The 20,144-nt window shown below is 41.4% G+C and overlaps 1 protein-coding gene across 1 annotated transcript in view; it reads left to right on the top strand.

Moving 5' to 3' along the window:
* Nucleotides 1-20,144, top strand: part of LOC144605985 (ATP-dependent translocase ABCB1-like) — a 60,881-nt gene that overhangs the window by 26,106 nt on the left and 14,631 nt on the right. The window contains exons 13-20 of the mRNA XM_078421722.1: nucleotides 2,370-2,570; nucleotides 3,392-3,538; nucleotides 4,575-4,679; nucleotides 4,860-4,937; nucleotides 9,324-9,407; nucleotides 15,934-16,137; nucleotides 17,997-18,097; nucleotides 19,521-19,661. Of these exons, the coding sequence (XP_078277848.1) occupies nucleotides 2,370-2,570; nucleotides 3,392-3,538; nucleotides 4,575-4,679; nucleotides 4,860-4,937; nucleotides 9,324-9,407; nucleotides 15,934-16,137; nucleotides 17,997-18,097; nucleotides 19,521-19,661 (1,061 nt within the window). The remainder of the gene's footprint in view (nucleotides 1-2,369; nucleotides 2,571-3,391; nucleotides 3,539-4,574; nucleotides 4,680-4,859; nucleotides 4,938-9,323; nucleotides 9,408-15,933; nucleotides 16,138-17,996; nucleotides 18,098-19,520; nucleotides 19,662-20,144) is intronic.

Below are 20,144 nucleotides of genomic sequence, written 5' to 3'. Positions count from 1 at the left end.
CCTATGGCAGATGTTGGGACTGATCTCAAAAAACAACTGACACACTGGCACGCTTTCTGCTGAGCCTGAGTCTTTTCAATCCTCTGAGAGATCGGCTTTTAAATGTAAGTGTGTTGGAGCAATTTAAGAATAAGCATTTGAGAGTATGCAGGATGAGTGTCAAAATGAAAATTATGTAAGAATACAAAGTGGATGATCACAGAATTGATGATTGTTAAACACGAGGATTTTTTCTTGTCCCCCATTGAATGGGAATGAAACAGGTGGAATGCATGATGAATTGTGCCAATGGGAATGTGAGACTACAAAGTGTGTTTTAAGTTATTGGATAGGAGGAGTTCATCATATTTGTATGGAGGAACATAAACAGAATGAGATATATAAAAGCCTATCCATGTTCTTCAGAGATGCTGCCCAACCCATTGAGTTACCCAGCATTTGGTATCTCTTTTTGTACACCAGCTTCTGCCGTTCCTTGTCTCTACATTCTCACTCAGACATCTTTATCTTTAATCTGAACTACTTCAATGAAGAGCAGCAGCATGTCATCTTTCATTGAGGCAGGCTACCGCCAGTCCCGATGTGAGACCATGCACGTATGACATTAACTCAGTTGTCTCTCCATCGGCCTCATCTGAATACCAACGTATTTTCAGCAATCACTTCTCTTTCAGCAGTCCAGTAACTGATCTTTTGTGCATCACACAGTTACTCTATATTCCAGTTAGTCCTGTTCACTCGAACATCCGCCACCTGCTATGTCCCTGAACCTACACTCCTCCAGACAGATCAGCTGTGATCAACAGGATGGCACCAAATGTAACACCGTCCCTTGGACAGTCTTGTTTTCTGCACTATCACATAGATATTTTTCTGTCCTCTCCATTGCTCCTCTCTCAGTAACACGCAGCATGCCTGTTTTCTCACTTTTCAATTTATGATTAATTATATTTCCTCCTCTACAGACGTGGCCATATCCACTTAGTTGCAAACTTTTCCACTTTTATTTCAGATTTCCAGAAGTCGCACTATTACCCTTTTCAAAATTTCATATATGTGTGAGACCTCCGTCTGTAACTGTAACCCACAATTCAAACTATGCAAAATTAATGTACAAAATGCCGTTTGATTTATTAAGCAATGTGTTGTTTGTCTGTTCATAAATTATTAACTGATTAAGGATTACATGCATGTGGCAACATCCAGCAGCATGAACAGCCTACCAAAGCCTCAAATTAAACATTTTCATCTCAGATTGTAAATATTCTATGTCCTTGGCTCTCCCTGCTCTCCCATTGAACTTATTTCAATGCAAAATCCTACATGAACCTTGCATTCATTCTACTCTCTGAACTCTTGCATTCTCCTTTCTTTTGTTGCCAGCATGTGGCTTGGCCTAATCCACTGGAATACCTTCCATTCCATTTTATCCCTTTGGCTGCCCTTTAAAACTCACTTCTGACCAGAGTTTTGCTGCCTTGCCTGTCACCTCTTTTATTTTGTGGAACAGTAGCTATTTCTGTGCCCCTACGCTTCTGCCAAGATCCTCCGGATATTTTTTATGCAAATTGATTTTTTATGCAAATAGAAGTTGTTGCTTTAAGCTGCAGTGGAGGTTCAGCACTGAATGTTTATGGCTTGTTAAAGTATTTAAACCACATTATGAGTGACAAAATCCAAACTAAGAATTGCTCATTGCAAAAATAAGTGATCTTTATTAGACATAAATACTATGTGGTGTGGATGCTTCTCAGCAACATCAGACATACATCTCCATCTTAAATTCTAACTGTATCTATAGTTTAAGTGTGGTGAATTGCAAAATGAATAACTACCTCTTCGAATGTGCTGTATGCCAATACTTTTGTGAAGACATAATAGTTCCCTTCTGGCCACGATTTATTCCTCCATTGTTTATACTTGCTGGGGCATTCATTGCAGTTTCTCAATAGGTTAGCATGTTATGAAAGAGTGAACAGATCACAAATATAACCTGACTTGTAGGATTTGACCTGACATGCTTTTGTATGAAAGGACACTTCCCCCCCTTCCCACCCCCCCCCCCCCCCTTCCCTCACCCCACTCCTCCCAACCCCACTCCTCCCATCTCCCACTTTCTCCTCACAAGCTTTGGAAAGGTTTTGTTGATGTATTTACCAAGCAGCTTAAAATCTGGAACCAACACTTCTTGAGGGGAGGTGACTAGCTTGGGTAATTCTAACTTGCTGATAATGCAGGGCCTTTGAAATTCACCTTGCCCACTTAGAACTTCACTACATGACACAGGTGTGTTTTTTTTAGCACTTAAGTGATCGCATTTAAGTTAATCAGCAATCTTAAGAAATACTTTCTTTTTCCTCTTCTTTAAGAGTTCAAATAAGATGGGTGACTGTGCCGAAGAAACAGGCGATGCTTTGGAGAATGTGAAAGAACTGGAGAACGATGAAGTCAAAAGCATGCAGATGATGAGCAGGGGCAGTTTCAGAAGAACGTCAAGCAAGAAACTTAAAAAAATTGCTTCCTCTGAATCAAACGAAACAACAGAGAATAATGAAGAAGCAAACAAATTGGTCAGAACTGAATGTATATATGTGAATTTCCATATGGCAAACATTTTGTATAAATATTTATATATTGGCTGTGCACACATAAAACTAACAATAAAGATGAGGTGCAAGTTACAGTTAAAATGGATAAATAACCTGGTCCAAAGAGATATGTCCTTGGGTATGGAGGGAAGTTATGAAGGAAATTGGAAGGGCTGTGTCTATAATCTTCCAAACATCCATAGGTACAGGTGTGGTCACTGAGGACCGTAAAACCCCAACAGTTGCATTCTTGTTCAAGGAACTGTACTTGGATGAACTGAGTAATTACAGACCAGTCAGTTTAATGATGGTAGTGGGGACTGTTCTAAAAGAATAGTCAGGGATGGAATTAAAAGTCACTTGAACAAGTATGGATTGCATAGAGAAAGTCAACATGGTCTTATTTAAGGTAAACCATGTTAGAGTTTTTTGTTGAGGTATCAGAGGGTTGATGAGTCAAGTTTGGTTGCTTTGGTATAATGGACATACAAAATGCATTTAATATGGTACTGCATATTGGTCTTGTCATCAAGATTGAAGGCCACATAATTAAAAGGGTCTATGGTAACTTTTTTGCAGGAACAGAATGCTGATGTGAAAGGTTGTTTTATTGGACTGGAGGTAAATAAATGGGAACATTCACCAAGACAGTATTATGACTGCTGTATTTCCCAATGTATATTAACAATATCAAATCTGACATAGTTCTTTCCTCCTCAGATAATAGAGGAATGGCTTTTTGAATGCATGCCCTTATTCTGACATGATTTAATTATCTTGTTTTAATTCTGGAATTTTTATAGGAAGAAGATTTGGCAGAAGTTTCATTTCTACAAATTCTTGCTCTGAACAAAACAGAGTGGCCATACATTGTCATTGGATGCCTCTTTGCCATTGTAGGTGGTGTTGTACCAGTAGCATTTGGTGTGGTGTTTTCCCGGATTATTGGGGTGAGATTTGTTTTTATGCACTCGGTAAAGTCAAAGATTTGAAGATATAAACCTAATTAAATGTACTAATATATATAGTCGACATTTACCTAGGAAAATGATAGCGACAATAATTTTAACATTAAGGTGGAAACTCATCCTATGAGTCAAACGTTTCAGACCCATCAAAGAGCATATGATTGTGGGTCACACAACACTGCTATTTAGTCAATGGTGCTATCTTCAGATTAGATACAAAATATTGGACCTATCTTCTCAGATGAAAGTAAAAAAAATTGCAATGTTTTAATGGAAAACTGGAGTGCTCTCTCAACTTTACCGCCCAATACTACCCTTTGACCAGAATTTAAAATGATTAGACCTTGTTTGGTCATGACATCGTTAGTTTGGAAGACATGGTGCATGCCAATGAGCTGCCACTTTTAATTACACACAGCAGTAATTTATACTTTATTTTGAGTCCAGACCTACTAACTGGTCCGTGAAATACAAAGGCCTATGTGAGAAAAATGCCAGGGTAAACTCTCTCAAATTGAGATAGATGAGGTGATTTTTTTAAATATACATCTTAAAAGCAGTGAAAGTCAACTGTTCTGTCCATGGTTGTTAATCTTATCTTGTTGGCTCCAACTGATGCCACCAAATACTAATCAATGACAATGTCTGAGGAAGGGTCTCAACCCAAAATGTTACCTATTCCTTTTCTCCAGAGATGCTGCCCGACCCGCTGTGTTACTCCACCTTTATATGTCTATCTTCAGTGTAAACCAGCATCTAATATTCTAATTACACTTCCTTCCTACACTAAACATTACCCTTATCTATTCCTCTTTATCCAAGTTCCTGGGTTTAATCTCTTTAGGTCCAACAATGTTCATAATGCCCAATGCCCTAATCATTGTTATTCACTAATAGCTGTAAGGTAATTATCATCAACCTGCAGTTTTAACTGTTTCCTTTACAATTGGCTGATAAATACTGAAAAGCTGTAAAAGACACTGCCTTAATAACATCTTTGTTTTTTTCCTTCATCTAGGTATTTGCAATCACTGACCCTGAACAGAAACAGCAGAGGGCTTCTATATTTGCTTTGATTTTCCTAGGTTTGGGAGCTCTCTTATTATTGAGTCACTGTATACAGGTGAGTGAACAGAAAGAATAGAAGCCCCTTGCCTTCCTCTGTCCACACATAATATCAAGTTGCAAAATTATAACCATTTCACTTGCTAGTATGAATGTTACTTTAGGAAATCATGAGAATACAAAAGCTCCATGGTCATCTAACATTCTAATTATATTTTTTTCTTTTGAAATCTTCAAGGGTTACATGTTTGGAAAATCTGGGGAAATCCTTACAATGAGGCTGCGTGTATTATCATTTAAAGCAATGTTACAACAGGTGGGTAGTTCTTCTAATTCCTGTTAGGACTGAAGTGCAAAGGTATAACTGTGAATTATTAATCTATACGGATCTCAGACACACATCAAGTATCTGTAAAAGTTGGAAGAGAGAGAGGAATTTGTGCAATTTGTTGGAGATTCCCTAGATTTTGGGAATCCCTAAATTTGGGGAATTAACTTTTTACAATTGGACAATAATGCTGGAGTAACTCAGCTGGTTAGGCAGCATAGAAACATAGAAAATAGGTGCAAGAGGAGGCCATTCGGCCCTTCGAGCCAGCACCGCCATTCATTGTGATCATGGCTGATCATCCCCAATCAATACCCCGTGCCTGCCTTCTCCCCATATCCCTTGATTCCACTAACCCCTAGAGCTCTATCCAACTCTCTTAAATCCATCCAGTGATTTGGCTTCCACTGCCCTCTGTGGCAGAGAATTCCACAAATTCCCAACTCTCTGGGTGAAAAAGTTTTTTCTCACCTCAGTTTTAAATGGCCTCCCCTTTATTCTAAGACTGTGGCCCCCGGTTCTGGACTCACCCAACATTGGGAACATTTTTCCTGCATCTAGGTTGTCCAGTCCTTTTTAAATTTTATATGTTTCTATAAGATCCCCTCTCATCCTTCTAAACTCCAGTGAATACAAGCCTAGTCTTTTCAATCTTTCCTCATATGTCAGTCCCGCCATCCCGGGATCAATCTCGTGAACCTACGCTGCACTGCCTCAATTACAAGGATGTCCTTCCTCAAATTAGGAGCCCAAAACTGTACACAATACTCCAGATGTGATCTTACCAGGGCCCTATACAAATGCAGAAGAACCTTTTTACTCCTCTACTGAAATCCTCTTGTTATGAAGGCCAACATTCCATTAGCTTTCTTCACCGCCTGCTGTACCTGCACGCCAACTTTCAGTGACCTGTGTACAAGGACACCCAGGTCTCACTGCACCTCCCCCTTACCTAACCTAACTGAGCATCTCTGGAGAACATGGACAGATGACATTTTGGGTCGAGAGCCTTCTTTGGTCTCTAATAGTTGAATTGGACCGCAGAAGTAAATTATAATGTGATTAAAAGAAAGTTAAAATATGATATAGATGGGATAAGTGAATGGTCAAATGTCTGGAAAATTGAGTTTTGCTGGTGTGCAACTTGGTGCTGTAGAATCTGTTCACTCCATCAAATGGTATTTGGACCTACCTGGAAGTGAGTAGATGAAATCGAGTTTAAACTTAGTTTAGTTTAGTTTTGTTTAGAGATACAATGTGAAAACTGATCCTTCAGCACACTGAGTCTGTGCCACCATTGATCACCCGTACACTAGTTCTATGTCATCCCAGTTTCAGATCATACACTTTAGAGGTGAGTTACAGAAGCAATTAACCCACAAACCTGCACATCTTGGGAATGTGTGAGGAAACCGAAGCATCCCACGCGGTCACAGAGAGAACGTACAAGCTCTGTGTACAGCACCCTTAGTCAGGATCTGTCTCTGTAAGGCAGCAACTGTACCACTCTAATGTTTACATGAGGAAATGAAGCAATTAATATATATTTTAATGCAAACTATTAGCAATCATTGGAAAAATAACGTACACAGTTTTCTTGAAGTCACTTTACTTTCTGGACACTATTTCAAATGGACATTTTAGTCTATTATTGAATAATTTGATCACAGGGATGTTCTATTTTAATGAGAATTCATAGGCACAGGTCACATCAATATGATCATAATCGGGGGCATATGGGTGGGAATAAACTCGAGCTAATCTTCCAATGGGAAGTAGATGTGCCTTTTTGGAGACTTATTCGGAATTCTTGCTCTCAAGCATTGAACAGCAAAGAATATTTCAACAGTAAAACAATTTAGATCACTATCTTTTTGAGGAAGTGTTTAGAAATAAAATACATGTGAAGTTGTCTATAGAAAATGATTTCTTGGCACAGAAACAAATGTTGAGATGATATCATCAGTGCACAGTCAGAGGATTCATCATCAAAGAGTACAATTGAACCTGCTGCGATGTGCGGTGGTAGAGTTGCTGCCTTACAACGCCAGAGACCTGGGTTCAATCTTGATTACGGGTGCTGTCTGCACAGACTTTGTACGTTCTCCCTGTGTGGATTTTCCCCAGGAGCTCCGGTTTCCTTCCACACTCCAAAGACATACAGGTTTGTAGGTTAATTAGTTTAGTGGACTTTGTAAATTGTTCCTAGTGTGAGAAGAATTGTGTTAATATGGGGGAATCACTGGTCGCAACAGACTCGGTGGGCTGAAGGGCCTGTTTCCGTGTTGTATCTCTAAACTGAACTGAACTGAACTAAACTCCATTGGATCACCTGGTCGATTGTAGACTTTGATCACTGGCATAGATGGGACACAGGACCAACTGAAATAACTGACAATGCTGAACTACATAAGGCAGACCCAAACATGCATTAGCCATTAAAAACACCACAATGCCATTTGCTGTGACCTGCAAAACAAAATGTCAAAATGTCAAACGTGCGCCATGCCTCTCGACTTGCAAAAGCCATTGAAGGGCCCAACAAATATGGAGTAAGTAGACCTTTTGTGAACTGTGATTTATACCCTTTGCCATCAACTACCTTTTATAGAAAATGTCCTCTCCAGCTTCCAAATGGCCAACTTGTGTACAAGCCGAATGTACAATTGAGCAGTGGGGAGACCTTCGGTATTGACCTGCTGGCTGCTGTGGGTCTGTGGCCATCCTCTGCCAGCTGAGAACTTGGTTTGCGGCTGCACTTCCGACTTGCGAACTGTTCGGCCTATGAACAGCTTGCAGGAAGAAAGCTTGTCGTAAACTGGGAAAACCTGCAAATGATTAATAATTCTTAGGTTGTGGACATTTCCACTGAAATCTTTTGTGGGGGAATAGATGCAAGTCTGAATGACCCACATACTGAGTGAAATCTTAGATATCAGTTAAAGGGAGATGATCCACATGGAATATGCAATGATTCCAGACAGATCTTTGTCGGGTACGTCGAACAATCCCTGTTCTGGGCGTACACCGGCCCCATCCCCGAACTCTACCTCCGTTACATCGACGACTGCATTGGTGCAACCTCTTGTACCCATGCAGAACTCACTGACTTCATACACTTCACTCCCAATTTCCATGCTGCCCTTAAATATACCTGGACTATCTCCGACATCTCCCTCCCGTTTCTGGATCTCACCATCTCAATCACAGGAGACAGACTAGTGACTGACATCTACTATAAACCCACTGACTCGCACAGCTATCTGGACTACACTTCTTCCCACCCTGTCTCCTGCAAGAAGTCTATCCCCGGCTCCCAATTCCTCCGTCTACACCGCATCAGTGCCTGGGATGAGGTGTTTCACACTAGGGCGTCAGAGATGTCCCCATTCTTCAGGAAACGGGGCTTCCCCTCTTCCATTATAGATGAGGCTCTCACTAGGGTTTCTTCTCCATCCCGCAACTCCGCTCTTGCTCCCCCTCCCTCCACTCGCAACAAGGACAGAATCCCCCTCGTTCTCACCTTCCACCCCACCAGCCAGCGTATCCAACAAATCATCCGCCAACATTTCCGTCATCTACAACGGGACCCCACCACAGGCCATGTCTTCCCATCCCCTGCCCTTTCTGCGTTCCGCAGAGACCGTTCCCTCCGTAACTCCCTGGTCCACTCGTCCCTTCCTATTCAAACCATCCCATCCCCGGGCACTTTCCCCTGCAACCGCACGAGATGCAACACCTGTCCCTTTACCTCCCCCCTCAACTCCATCCAAGGACCCAAACAGTCTTTCCAGGTGAGACAGAGGTTTACCTGCACCTCCTCCAACCTCATCTATTGCATCCGCTGCTCCAGATTTCAACTTATTTACATCGGCGAAACCAAGCGCAGGCTCGGAGTTCGCTTCGCTCAACACCTGCGCTCGGTCCGCGTTGGCCAAACTGGTCTCCCGGTGGCCGAGCACTTCAACTCCCCCTCCCATTCCCAGTCTGACCTTTCTGTCATGGGCCTCCTCCAGTGCCATAGTGAGGCCCACAGGAAATTGGAGGAACAGCACCTCATATTTTGCCTGGAACATCGACTTCTCCAACTTTAGATAGTTGCTCTGTCCCTCTCTTCCCCTCCCACTTCCCAGATCTCCCTCTATCTTCCTGTCTCCACCTATATCCTAACTTTGTCCCGCCCCCCTGACATCAGTCTGAAGAAGGGTCGCGGCCCGAAACGTCACCCATTCCTTCTCTCCTGAGATGCTGCCTGAGCTGCTGTTACTCCAAAATTTTGTGAATAAATACCAGACTGAGATGCTGTAGCTTTTTATTAAACCTTATTGTTTAATAGTTTGAATTTAATTATCACTCAATTTATCCTAACACTAGGAGATTGGTTGGTTTGATGATCAAAAGAATGCTGTTGGTGTGTTACTAACTCGTTTGGCTACAGATGCTTCACAGATTAAAGGGGTAAGTGACTTGCACTGCGATATTTTTATTTCAGACAGAGAAGCCGCAATGCACCCAGTTGCAGCCAGTGACATTTTATAACCATACATTCTACAATGCAAAGTAGAACATATCCTTTGATGCTGTTGTCCATCATCGATTATATTTTTCTACATCCTCCTTCTTTAGCGCATGCCTCATAAAATAAAGCAAACATGCATGCAAGCAATATAGCGAAGCTTATAAAAAATGAATATACTGATCAACAATCTAACAACTATGGCAAAGCAAAGCAGAGCGAAGCAAAGCAAAGCAAAACCCACTGAAATTGAATCATTTATACATAGTCTCTGTATTTGGGATTTGGCTTGCAGACTCGTCCTACATGAGGTTTGTAGGGCCCTTCAGTGGTACTTTTCACAGGTGATGCCACCACTGGCACGAGCTTCACAGGCAATTTCTTCACAGGCAACTTCTCTACCGGCACAGGCTTCACGGGAGACTTTCCCATGGGTGGTTCCTCCACTGGTCGCAACGTCACTGGTGGTTCTTCCACAGGTGCAGACGTGGGAACCTGATCCCAAAACTGTTCATGGTCCACTGTCACGTGTCTATCATTTAGAAGAGCATTTCCATCTTCTGTCCACATCATTTCATCCGGGTATTCCGTGGGATCGTAAGGGATTCGCTGTGATGGTACTGGCTCCTCTACCGAGAGGTGTCTCCGATTTCTTCTGTAGAAACTACCTTCTGACTGAACAAGATAGGACCTGGGTTCCTGGCATTTCTCTTTGACCGTGCCCATTGCGATCATTGCCTTTCTGGGTTTGTAGCCTGACAGGCTGTCCTTCCTGCAAAGGTTGGAGTGGATGACTTGATTGATCGTAGCACGCCTTCTGTGACAACCTTTTGTGGAGTAACTGAGCCTGAACCACCTGCTTTGACAGTGCACTTGTGGCTCTAACAGTAGCTTCGAGATGGAAAGAGGAGCACGAGTATATCTGGACATCAGTCTTGGAGATGGAGAGCTAAGAGTTGAGTCACGCAGTACGTTTCTGAGATTGAGGAGATCTAGGAACAGTACAAAGACTATCTGCACTCATCAAGGAGTCAGTGTATTGCTGCTTATCGCACAGGAGACACAATCAAACCCAGAGTAATTTAAATCAGAAATTACCTCACCTTTTTTTTCTGGTTGTGGCGTAGAATCATCTAGGGGTTAGTGGAATCAAGGGATATGGGGAGAAGGCAGGCACAGGTTACTGATTGTGGATGATCAGCCATGATCACAATGAATGGGGGTGCTGGCTCGAAGGGCCAAATGGTCTCCTCCTGCACCTATTTTCTATGTTTCTATGTTTCTATGGGTCCGACTGGGCTCAGTGGGACTTCTCCATTACTTGTTTGGCGCTGCGGACTGCCTGTTCTGCCAGTCCGATCGATTGGGATATTCCGGACTGCTGGTGATATGTTTAAAATCCCACTGCACAGCAAAATCTTCAAAGCGCTGGCTCATGGATTGCCCAGCATTATCAGACATGAGAGTATGTGGTGCCCCATGGACCGAGAAATGTCTCTTTAGCTTTAGAATCACCGCTGCAGAAGTCGAAGTGCGAAGTAGATCAATCCCAAACCAGCTGGAGTATGAGTCCACGAGAACTAGGTATTGTTGATTGTGCCAATCGAAGATGTCGGCTGCCACCAGGGTCCAAGACAATTCGGCAACTGGATGCAGCAGAAGTGGTTCCCTCTGCTGGTGGGGCTTTGTGCAGTGGCACCTGGGGCAAGATTGTAACCTCTGGTGGATGTTATCTGTCATTGCTGGCCGGAAAAAAATGGCCCTCGGTCTTTTCACTGTGGTTCCCCTAGGATGCCCCCTGTGTATGGCGTCAATGTACTCCCATTGGAGCGAGACTGGGATCATGGCCTTGTGACCCTTCATGCCGACCCCGTCATGAATGGTTAATTCGTCTCTAATGGGAAAGAAGGGCTGAATAGAGGGCGGAAGCATGTGCTGTTTGCTGGGCCATCCATGTTTAATGATAGAGGTGAATGTCTGCAAGGTGGTGTCCTCAGCCGTGTGTGTCACCAGTTCCTCCAGAAGAAATGAATGGATGTGGTTGACCACCATAACATCGAAAGTGTCCTTCTCAGCTGCGAGCTAGGCTGTGGATTTCCTGAGAGCCCAAGACAGAGTGTCGGCCAGGTACATAAGTGTTCCGCGTTTGTAAACAAGGGTAATGTCGTACTTCTGGAGCCTTAACATCATCCTTTGTAGTCGTGCTGGAGCCCCGTTTATTTAGAATGATTGCCAGTGGCTGGTGATCTGTTTCGATGGTCACTGGCATGCCGAAGATGTAGCCATTGAACTTGCCGCGTGCAAAGACCACTGCCAGCAACTCTTTTTCGATCTGTGCATATTTAGTCTTAGTGTCCGTCATTGTCCTGGAAGCATACGCGACAGGATTTCCTTCCTGCCGGCATGCTGCGCCAAGGCCGTGTTGAGAAGCGTCACATGTAAGCGTGACAGACTTATTTACGTCGTAATAGGACAGTGTAGGAGGACACGACATTTGTTGTTTGTGTGTATCAAAAGTGTGTTGCTGCTGCTTGTCCCACGTCCAGGCAGTGTCATTGTGGGTGAGGGGGGTAGGGGTGATGACAGTTCGCTAAAGACCCGACATGGATCAGGAATAGAGTGACTGATCTACATTCTGTGATTCTGGCAGTTCATGTGAGATTTCACATGAGTTTGGAGTGAACTACTGCATCGTGATCTCCAAAGGTTCACCTGTGTTAAAGTCAGCTCTATTTCTAGCCAAGTGTTAACATGAAAAAAAGAAACTTATGCCAATACAAGTTGAATGGGATGTGTGAAGGAAACTGTGTCTTCACTTGCCTTGGGCAACGATAGGTTACTAAGTGTTGTTTCACACCATTCAGTAAATGATAGAGGTTCATCTCAGTGTGTCTATACTTTCCCTATCGGTTATTTGAACCATCCTTTTTATGGTTCTTACTTTTTCCATCCTTGGGAATTATTTTTATTGCCACAAGTAGAATATCAAATGATCCATCAGCAAATTCAAGAATCATTGCTGCTGCTGGATCCTCCCATACAACCAACCACCAAATCCCCAATAAATGATTAAAGGCTGCTGCTTCCTAATTTATTTTGGCACTCTGTGTAAAAAATAATCCACCTCTTTCATTAGCTATTACGTTTTGGATTCCATAGAACCATGGAAATTTAATCCTTCTCACTGTTGGTAAGCTAATGTATTCAAACTCAGTGAAAGCTCACATAACTTTTGAGGAACTTGAATCAGCAACAACAGAATGGTAAGGCTGATCTGACCAGGAGCCAAGCTATGGCATGAGTGAAAATTCAACCTATTAATTCCATAAAAATGATCTTTACATTATTTAGGTCCAAAATTAAGATAAGTTCCAAGCTATCTTGTCTCCTTGGAAGGCACCAGTTAGAGCATTTTTAAGTTGGATAAGACAGAATAGCGTGTCATTTGTAGCGTTCACTCTACAAATAAAACTCTACACTAGATAATGCAATCCTAATATCTTAACCCCCTTTTGTAATATTAGCACTCGAGCTACGCTGGCTGAGAGGTTCACCATAAACGCATTAGAAAGCCATTCAATAGAACCTGTGAAAATCTAGTTTTATTATAATAAAACTTTATTAAAATAAAATTATAATAAAAGGGTTTATATCCCTTTGATACCAAAAGTTTAAAAAATCTAATTTGCCTCAAGGAATCTTTGATATATAATGGATATTTTTATTTTGTGGCAATATTTCACAAAATTTAACAGATATTTCAGGCATATACATTAAAAAAAAAAAAATAAGGACCAGAAGAAACGATACCTAGATTTATTTGAAAAAGAATGTACTAATTATGGACAGACAGCATGGCCTTGTCCAGGAAAGTCATGTCCTACAAACTTGATTGAGTTTTTTGAGGAGTTGACAAACGTGATTGATGAGGGTCTGATAGTGGAAGTTATCTACATAGACTTTGATAAAACATTTGACATGGTCCCTTGTGGTAGGTTGATCCATACGATTAAGATGCATGGGATCCATAATGTATAGGGAGCTTGGATTTGGAACTGGCGTATCTATAGAAGACAGAGGATAGTGGTGGAAGGATATTTTTCTGGCTGGAGGTCTTTGACCAGTGGTGTTCAGCAGGTATCAGTACTGGACTCTTTATTGTTGTTTGTGATTTATGTAAATGACTAGGACAAAAATGTAGATGGACTTGTTAGTAAGTTTGCAGATAACACAAACATTGTTGGAGTTGTAGACATTGAAGAAGGTTGTCAAATGATACAACAGGCTGCAGAACAGTTACAGATGTAGGTGGAGCAATGGAAGATGGAATTTAATCTGATCAAGTACGAGTGTTTCCCTCTGGGGGTCAAATGTAAGGGGAAAGTATCTAGTTAATAGCAATATCCTTAACAACATTGATGAACAAAAAGGGATCTTGGGATCTGTCTATAGCTTCATGCTTTCGAGAGAGAGTTAGATAGAGCTCTTATTGATAGTGGAGTCAGAGGGTATGGGGAGGGCAGGAACGGGGTACTGATTGTGAATGATCAGCCATGATCACATTGAATGGCGCTGATGGCTCAAAGGGCCAAATGGCCTACTCCTGCACCTATTGTCTATTGAAGTAGCAAAACTAATAGAGCGATATCAAAGACATTTGATGTGCTTGCCTTCATCAGTTGGGGCATTAAGTGTCAAGGAGACATGTTGCAACTTCATAAAACTGGTTAGGCTGAATTTGGAGAATTGTGGCCTTTCTGGTCACCCCATTTTTGAATGGATGTGGAGACTTTGGAGATGGTGCAGAAGAGCTTTACCAGGATGCTGCCTGGATTAGAGGGTATTCGCTATAGGGAAAGGTTGGATAAAATTGGGATGTTTCCACTGGAGGAGAGACCAGACAGAAGTTTATAAAGTTACTACACAAAGTGGACCCATTGGGCCCAAACCTCTCCTGCATTGGTACTGCACCCTGTCCTCCCCTCCTCTCCCCTCTCTCCTCAACCCCCCCTCCCCTCTCCCTTCTCCCCCTCTCCCTTCTCCACCTCTCCCTTCTCCCCCTCTCCCTTCTCCCCCTCTCCCTTCTCCCCCTCTCCCTTCTCCCCCTCTCCCTTCTCCCCCTCTCCCTTCTCCCCCTCTCCCTTCTCCCCCTCTCCCTTCTCCCCCTCTCCCTTCTCCCCCTCTCCCTTCTCCCCCTCTCCCTTCTCCCCCTCTCCCTTCTCCCCCTCTCCCTTCTCCCCCTCTCCCTTCTCCCCCTCTCCCTTCTCCCCCTCTCCCTTCTCCCCCTCTCCCTTCTCCCCCTCTCCCTTCTCCCCCTCTCCCTTCTCCCCCTCTCCCTTCTCCCCCTCTCCCTTCTCCCCCTCTCCCTTCTCCCCCTCTCCCTTCTCCCCCTCTCCCTTCTCCCCCTCTCCCTTCTCCCCCTCTCCCTTCTCCCCCTCTCCCTTCTCCCCCTCTCCCTTCTCCCCCTCTCCCTTCTCCCCCTCTCCCTTCTCCCCCTCTCCCTTCTCCCCCTCTCCCTTCTCCCCCTCTCCCTTCTCCCCCTCTCCCTTCTCCCCCTCTCCCTTCTCCCCCTCTCCCTTCTCCCCCTCTCCCTTCTCCCCCTCTCCCTTCTCCCCCTCTCCCTTCTCCCCCTCTCCCTTCTCCCCCTCTCCCTTCTCCCCCTCTCCCTTCTCCCCCTCTCCCTCTCTCCCTTCTCCCCCTCTCCCTTCTCCCCCTCTCCCTTCTCCCCCTCTCCCTTCTCCCCCTCTCCCTTCTCCCCCTCTCCCTTCTCCCCCACTCCCTTCTCCCCCACTCCCCCCTCCCTTCTCCCTCCTCCCTTCCCCCTCCCCTCCTTTTAAACTATAAAATGTGAATAACTTTAAAAATATAACACTGATTTCAATAAAACTACTTGTATTATCACTAAAGTGACAATGGTGAGTAAAGTGGGCCTAAAATTGTCGCGCTATCATGTACCGTTTTGGCTGAAGTTCAGTCACAAACAAGATAACAAACGAGAGTTTAATATATAGATGTGAGGCATGGCTAAAATAGACATCAGAACCATGTTCCCAGGGTGGAAATGCCAAATACTATTGCACAAAGCTTTAGGGTCAGAGGGACAAATTTTAATGGAGGTGTGTGGGGTAAGTTATTTTACACAGAGCGTTGTAGGTGCCTGGAACACTCTGCCAGAGATAGTGGTGGTGGAACAGAATGTGGTGTGTAGGTGGCTTTTAGATAAGCACATGAATATGCAGAGAATAGAGGGATATGGATCACATACAAGCAGAAGGAACTGGTTTGATATGGCATCATGTTTGTGCAGACATGGTGGGCCCAAGGGCCGATTTCTGCACTCTACTGCTCGACGTTCTATTTAGTTAATATTGTGTAAATGAGTTAAACTGTTTGCCTGCTGCCCACTTTAAAACACATTGTCCTTCATATGTTGCATTGGAATCATTGCATGTTTCTTTTTTCTTTCAGGCCACAGGATTACAGATCGGTAACGTTGCAATGAATGTCTGCACCTTAGGAGCTGCTGTAATCGTTGCATTCGTTTTTGGATGGCAGCTGACTTTACTTATTCTGTGTTGTATTCCATTTCTTGTTGCTGCAAATGTGATTGTAATGAGAACGTATTCAGGGCAATCATTAAAGGATGATAAATTTCTTGTAAAATCTGGACAGGTGAGAATTTACCAGAGTCTATTTAGAGGGTTAATTCACCAGGAAAAGTGTATGTTCTATGCATAAGGCAAGTTTTCCAATTAATAGGGGAATTAATTATAATTTCCAATAGTAGTCATGATATTATATTGCCCTTTGAAAATAAAATTTAAAGAATGTTTTGTACATTGTCAAACCAGAATTGCCTATTTGATCTAAAGTTAAAATCAGCTCTAATATTTCTCATCTTCCAAGTATATTTGGAAAATTATTCCATTATAAAGACCAGTTTATAATCTCACCCACATGTAGCATGAAGAAAATCTACTCCCCTCTTTTAATCAATATAGTTACATATTATATTTCTGTTCAATTCAGACTGAAGATACTTAAGAGATGACTTTCCAAATATTATTTTTTCATATACCGAGGTATAACAAAAAGCTTTTGTTGTTGTGTGCAATCCAGTCAATGGAAAGACTATACATGATTACAATCAAGCCATCCACAATGTACAGATACAGGATAAAGGGAATAATGTTTAGTGCAAGATAAAGTCAGGTAAAGTCCGATTAAAGGTAGTCGGAGAGTCCAATGAAGTAGATGATAGGTCAGGAATCTTCTCTAGTTGGTGTTAGGATGGTTCAGTTGCCTGATAATGCTGGAAAGAAACTGTCCCTGAATCTGGAGGGATGCATTTTCACACTGCTATACCTCTTGCCTGATGGGAGAGGGGAGAAGAGGGAGTGACCAGGGTGAGACTCATCCCTGATTATGATGGTGGCCTTGCAGAAGTACCGTGAAGTGTAGATGGAGTCAATGGAAGGGAGGGAAGTTTGAGTGATGGTCTGGGCTGGGTTCATAATTTTCTGCAATTTAAAAATGATAAAACTTTGAGCACAGTTTCTTATATTTGTAGTCCATTACAAATATGAATATAAATTCATTGATGGTGTTGCTTGTAGTGCAGATCCCAGGTGTTGATCCTTCCAAGCAAAATGGCATGTTCATTTATTTACTTTGAATTACACTGGAACATTCTTCTCAATTGAAAGGAGCACAACAAATATATCTTCCAAAGATTCTATAAAAAGCTTAAAACTACTTCCCTTATGTGAAAAGACACAAAGTGCAGGAGTAACTCATTGGGTCAGGCAGCATCTCTGGAGAACATGAATCTGTCCATACATGAATCTGTGACTTCTCTTGTGTTTTTATTCTGAGCAATAACAGTTTTTGCTGAATTTACCAAATTTATAGAGAGACATAAAATAGAATTTACATGATATCTAACTCCAATCTCTTCTACTTTGGTGAGATTTACTTTGTATCTGATTAATTTTGTCATGTGCAGGAAAATTAGAAATAGAGTCCTTTACAATATAAATCAAGACACTAAATATTTGGGCCAGTTTTTACAATACTATTTGCAAGTCTTAGCACTAAGTAGTTTATCATATCATCACTGTTTTCTGTATAATGTAAATAGTCTCTATCTACCACATCAGCCAAGCAAAGGTTGTAGAAGACCTTAGGAGGCTATATATTTATTGATTGTTGAACTAAAGACACTCTGAATTAATGTTATGTTATTTACTATTACTCAGTTGAATATTGTTGTGCTAAATTGTGAATAAACCTCCCCATCTTATGGAGATTAGTTCAACAATATTCAGATTTTTCAGAATTATTCTTGTTCAAACTCTTATCAAGTGAAATTGTGCCCCTAATTTTAGAATTTAAATTTTCTGAAAAATACTTTAAAAAAGTTATTTGAGTTAATACATTGCATTTTGTTAACTTGCCTGCTGTTGTGTATACACATAGAAAAATAATTATGTGAAATAGTAATTATAACACTCTTGTACACATTAATGCAGATTTCAACAGAAACTATGGAGAACATAAGAACAATTGTATCATTAACAAGAGAAGATGCTTTTTTCAAACGATACATGGACTGCATAGATGGACCCTGCAGGTGCAGAGTGTTTCTAAATTACCAACTTTTAATTTACTGTATTAAAGTACAGTGTCAACTTTGAAATCATGTTTGTTGATATACACATTTCACTGGATTTTATTAAAAAGGATTTAATACTCCAGACTTTCTTTGATTTAGAATATTTGCCTGGATTATTAAGAAACCATTTTTCTGTTGTATTAGCTTCAGCAGTTTGCAGTAGGATTAGGCAGTTACAACTGGAACGTTACAACCTTTCCACTTTGACAGTAAAATCTGCCTACATTGGAAGACGTCTCTTTATATGGTCTTTGTCTTTAAATACCAGCATTGAAAAGAACATTGACATCAGAAGTCCTGTATATACTGCTATATGATGTCAGAAGCATAGGAGAGGTGACAAGCAGGGCAAAGGAAAGGTCGAACGATAATCATTTCAGCATGTTAAAGATGTGTGCCTACATGCATTTGTGGACTAAAAACCCTTCCATTATTCTTCAATAAAAAAAGCAATATATTCAGATTCTAATTATCCATGTTATCAAACTAACGCCAAATATAATTCAAAATCTCTCTCTCAAATCTGGGAATTGAAGCATAACTATTTTTCGCTCAATGCATGACGGGTATATTTTGCGAAAGAGGGAGGATTGTTCCATGTATAGTTGCCCAGTAGCTAGGAAATCCTAAATCAAATGGCGATTTGTCATATTTTTAATATGAAAGTGAAACCTTTCACATTTCACATTTCTCTGTGATGTTAATCTGAAATTAATAAAAACATAGACTAGGATAAGAAAGTAGAATTTGAGTTTGGTTCTCATCAGTCCGAGACCATCAAATATTTTGAGTCGGACTATACAAATTTTCCAGAAGATAGTGACATACAAAATGATAAAGAAAACTTATTTTGGATCAATCCTTATAATAGGAATATATAATTGAAGCTGGAAGAAGCACAGCAAAAATAGTCCTTTGATGGCATCATCACTGCAACTGTCATCTCCTCTGGGACCTGGCACGGACTTTCATGTCAATGTTTTGTATAGTTTTGATTGTTAACAATATCAAAGATGCAAAAGGATGACAAAATAAGAAAAACAAGTATTTGGTTATTTCTGAACTTTAGAGAGAGTGATCACCACTCACACTAACCTCCACAATTGCCATTTGTTACCCCAGAGGAAACATACCCCAGAGGAAACAGCCTCAGGAATTTTCCACCAACAGTTTGCTGCTGCTTCTTTGGCAAAGAAATGTTCTCATGAAACTGTTTCTCCCCAATATTTTAAATAAAATGTTGTACCCAATTACAAACTTGTAATTGTTCAATACTCAATGCAGCAAATAAATTGACTTTAAAATATATTGTTGCCATTTATTAATTCACCGTTTAAAATATCAAATTTTAATTAATATTTTGGTGTGATTTTTCTTCTAGATCCACATATAGGAAAGCTCCTTTATTTGGCTTAAGCTATGGTATAGTACAAGCTATTCCCTTCTTCGCTAATGCTGCAATTTTCCGATTTGGAGCATGGCTCGTTGTAAATTGCTTCATGGTTTTTGAAGATGTTTTCTTGTAAGTTACTTTCTAAAATATGCCATTGATTTAATAATTGCTATAGTTGATCTATAGTTGCCTTTATATGGTTAAATCTATACTGCATTGTGTATGAACAGGATTAACAAAACATTTCTACATTTAACAACTTTGGTTTGGTCATCTTAAATCTCTGTCCATCGCATAAGTTGAGCAAGCATCTCAAGATTATATTTTGTTATATTATCCCCCAAAAAGTAATAAATATTGTACCAGCCACAGGTGAAGTTTCAGATGATTGGATGCATGCAAATGTTATACCATTATTTAAGAAGGGCAGCAAGGACAAGCCAAGGAACTACAGGCCTGTGAGCCTGATGTTAATCTTGGGAATTTTGGTGGTGGGGAATCTTAGGGATAGCATTTAGGTCAGCATAAAATGATTAGGGATAATCAGCTTTGGGAATGGAAAATCGTGTCTCACAAATCCGATGGAGGTTTTTGAAATAGGTCAACAAGAGG

This window comes from Rhinoraja longicauda, chromosome 2, assembly GCF_053455715.1.
Source record: "Rhinoraja longicauda isolate Sanriku21f chromosome 2, sRhiLon1.1, whole genome shotgun sequence".
Lineage (NCBI taxonomy): Eukaryota > Metazoa > Chordata > Chondrichthyes > Rajiformes > Arhynchobatidae > Rhinoraja > Rhinoraja longicauda.
Note: the sequence above shows the minus strand (reverse complement) of the source record. Positions and strands in the feature narration are given on the sequence as shown.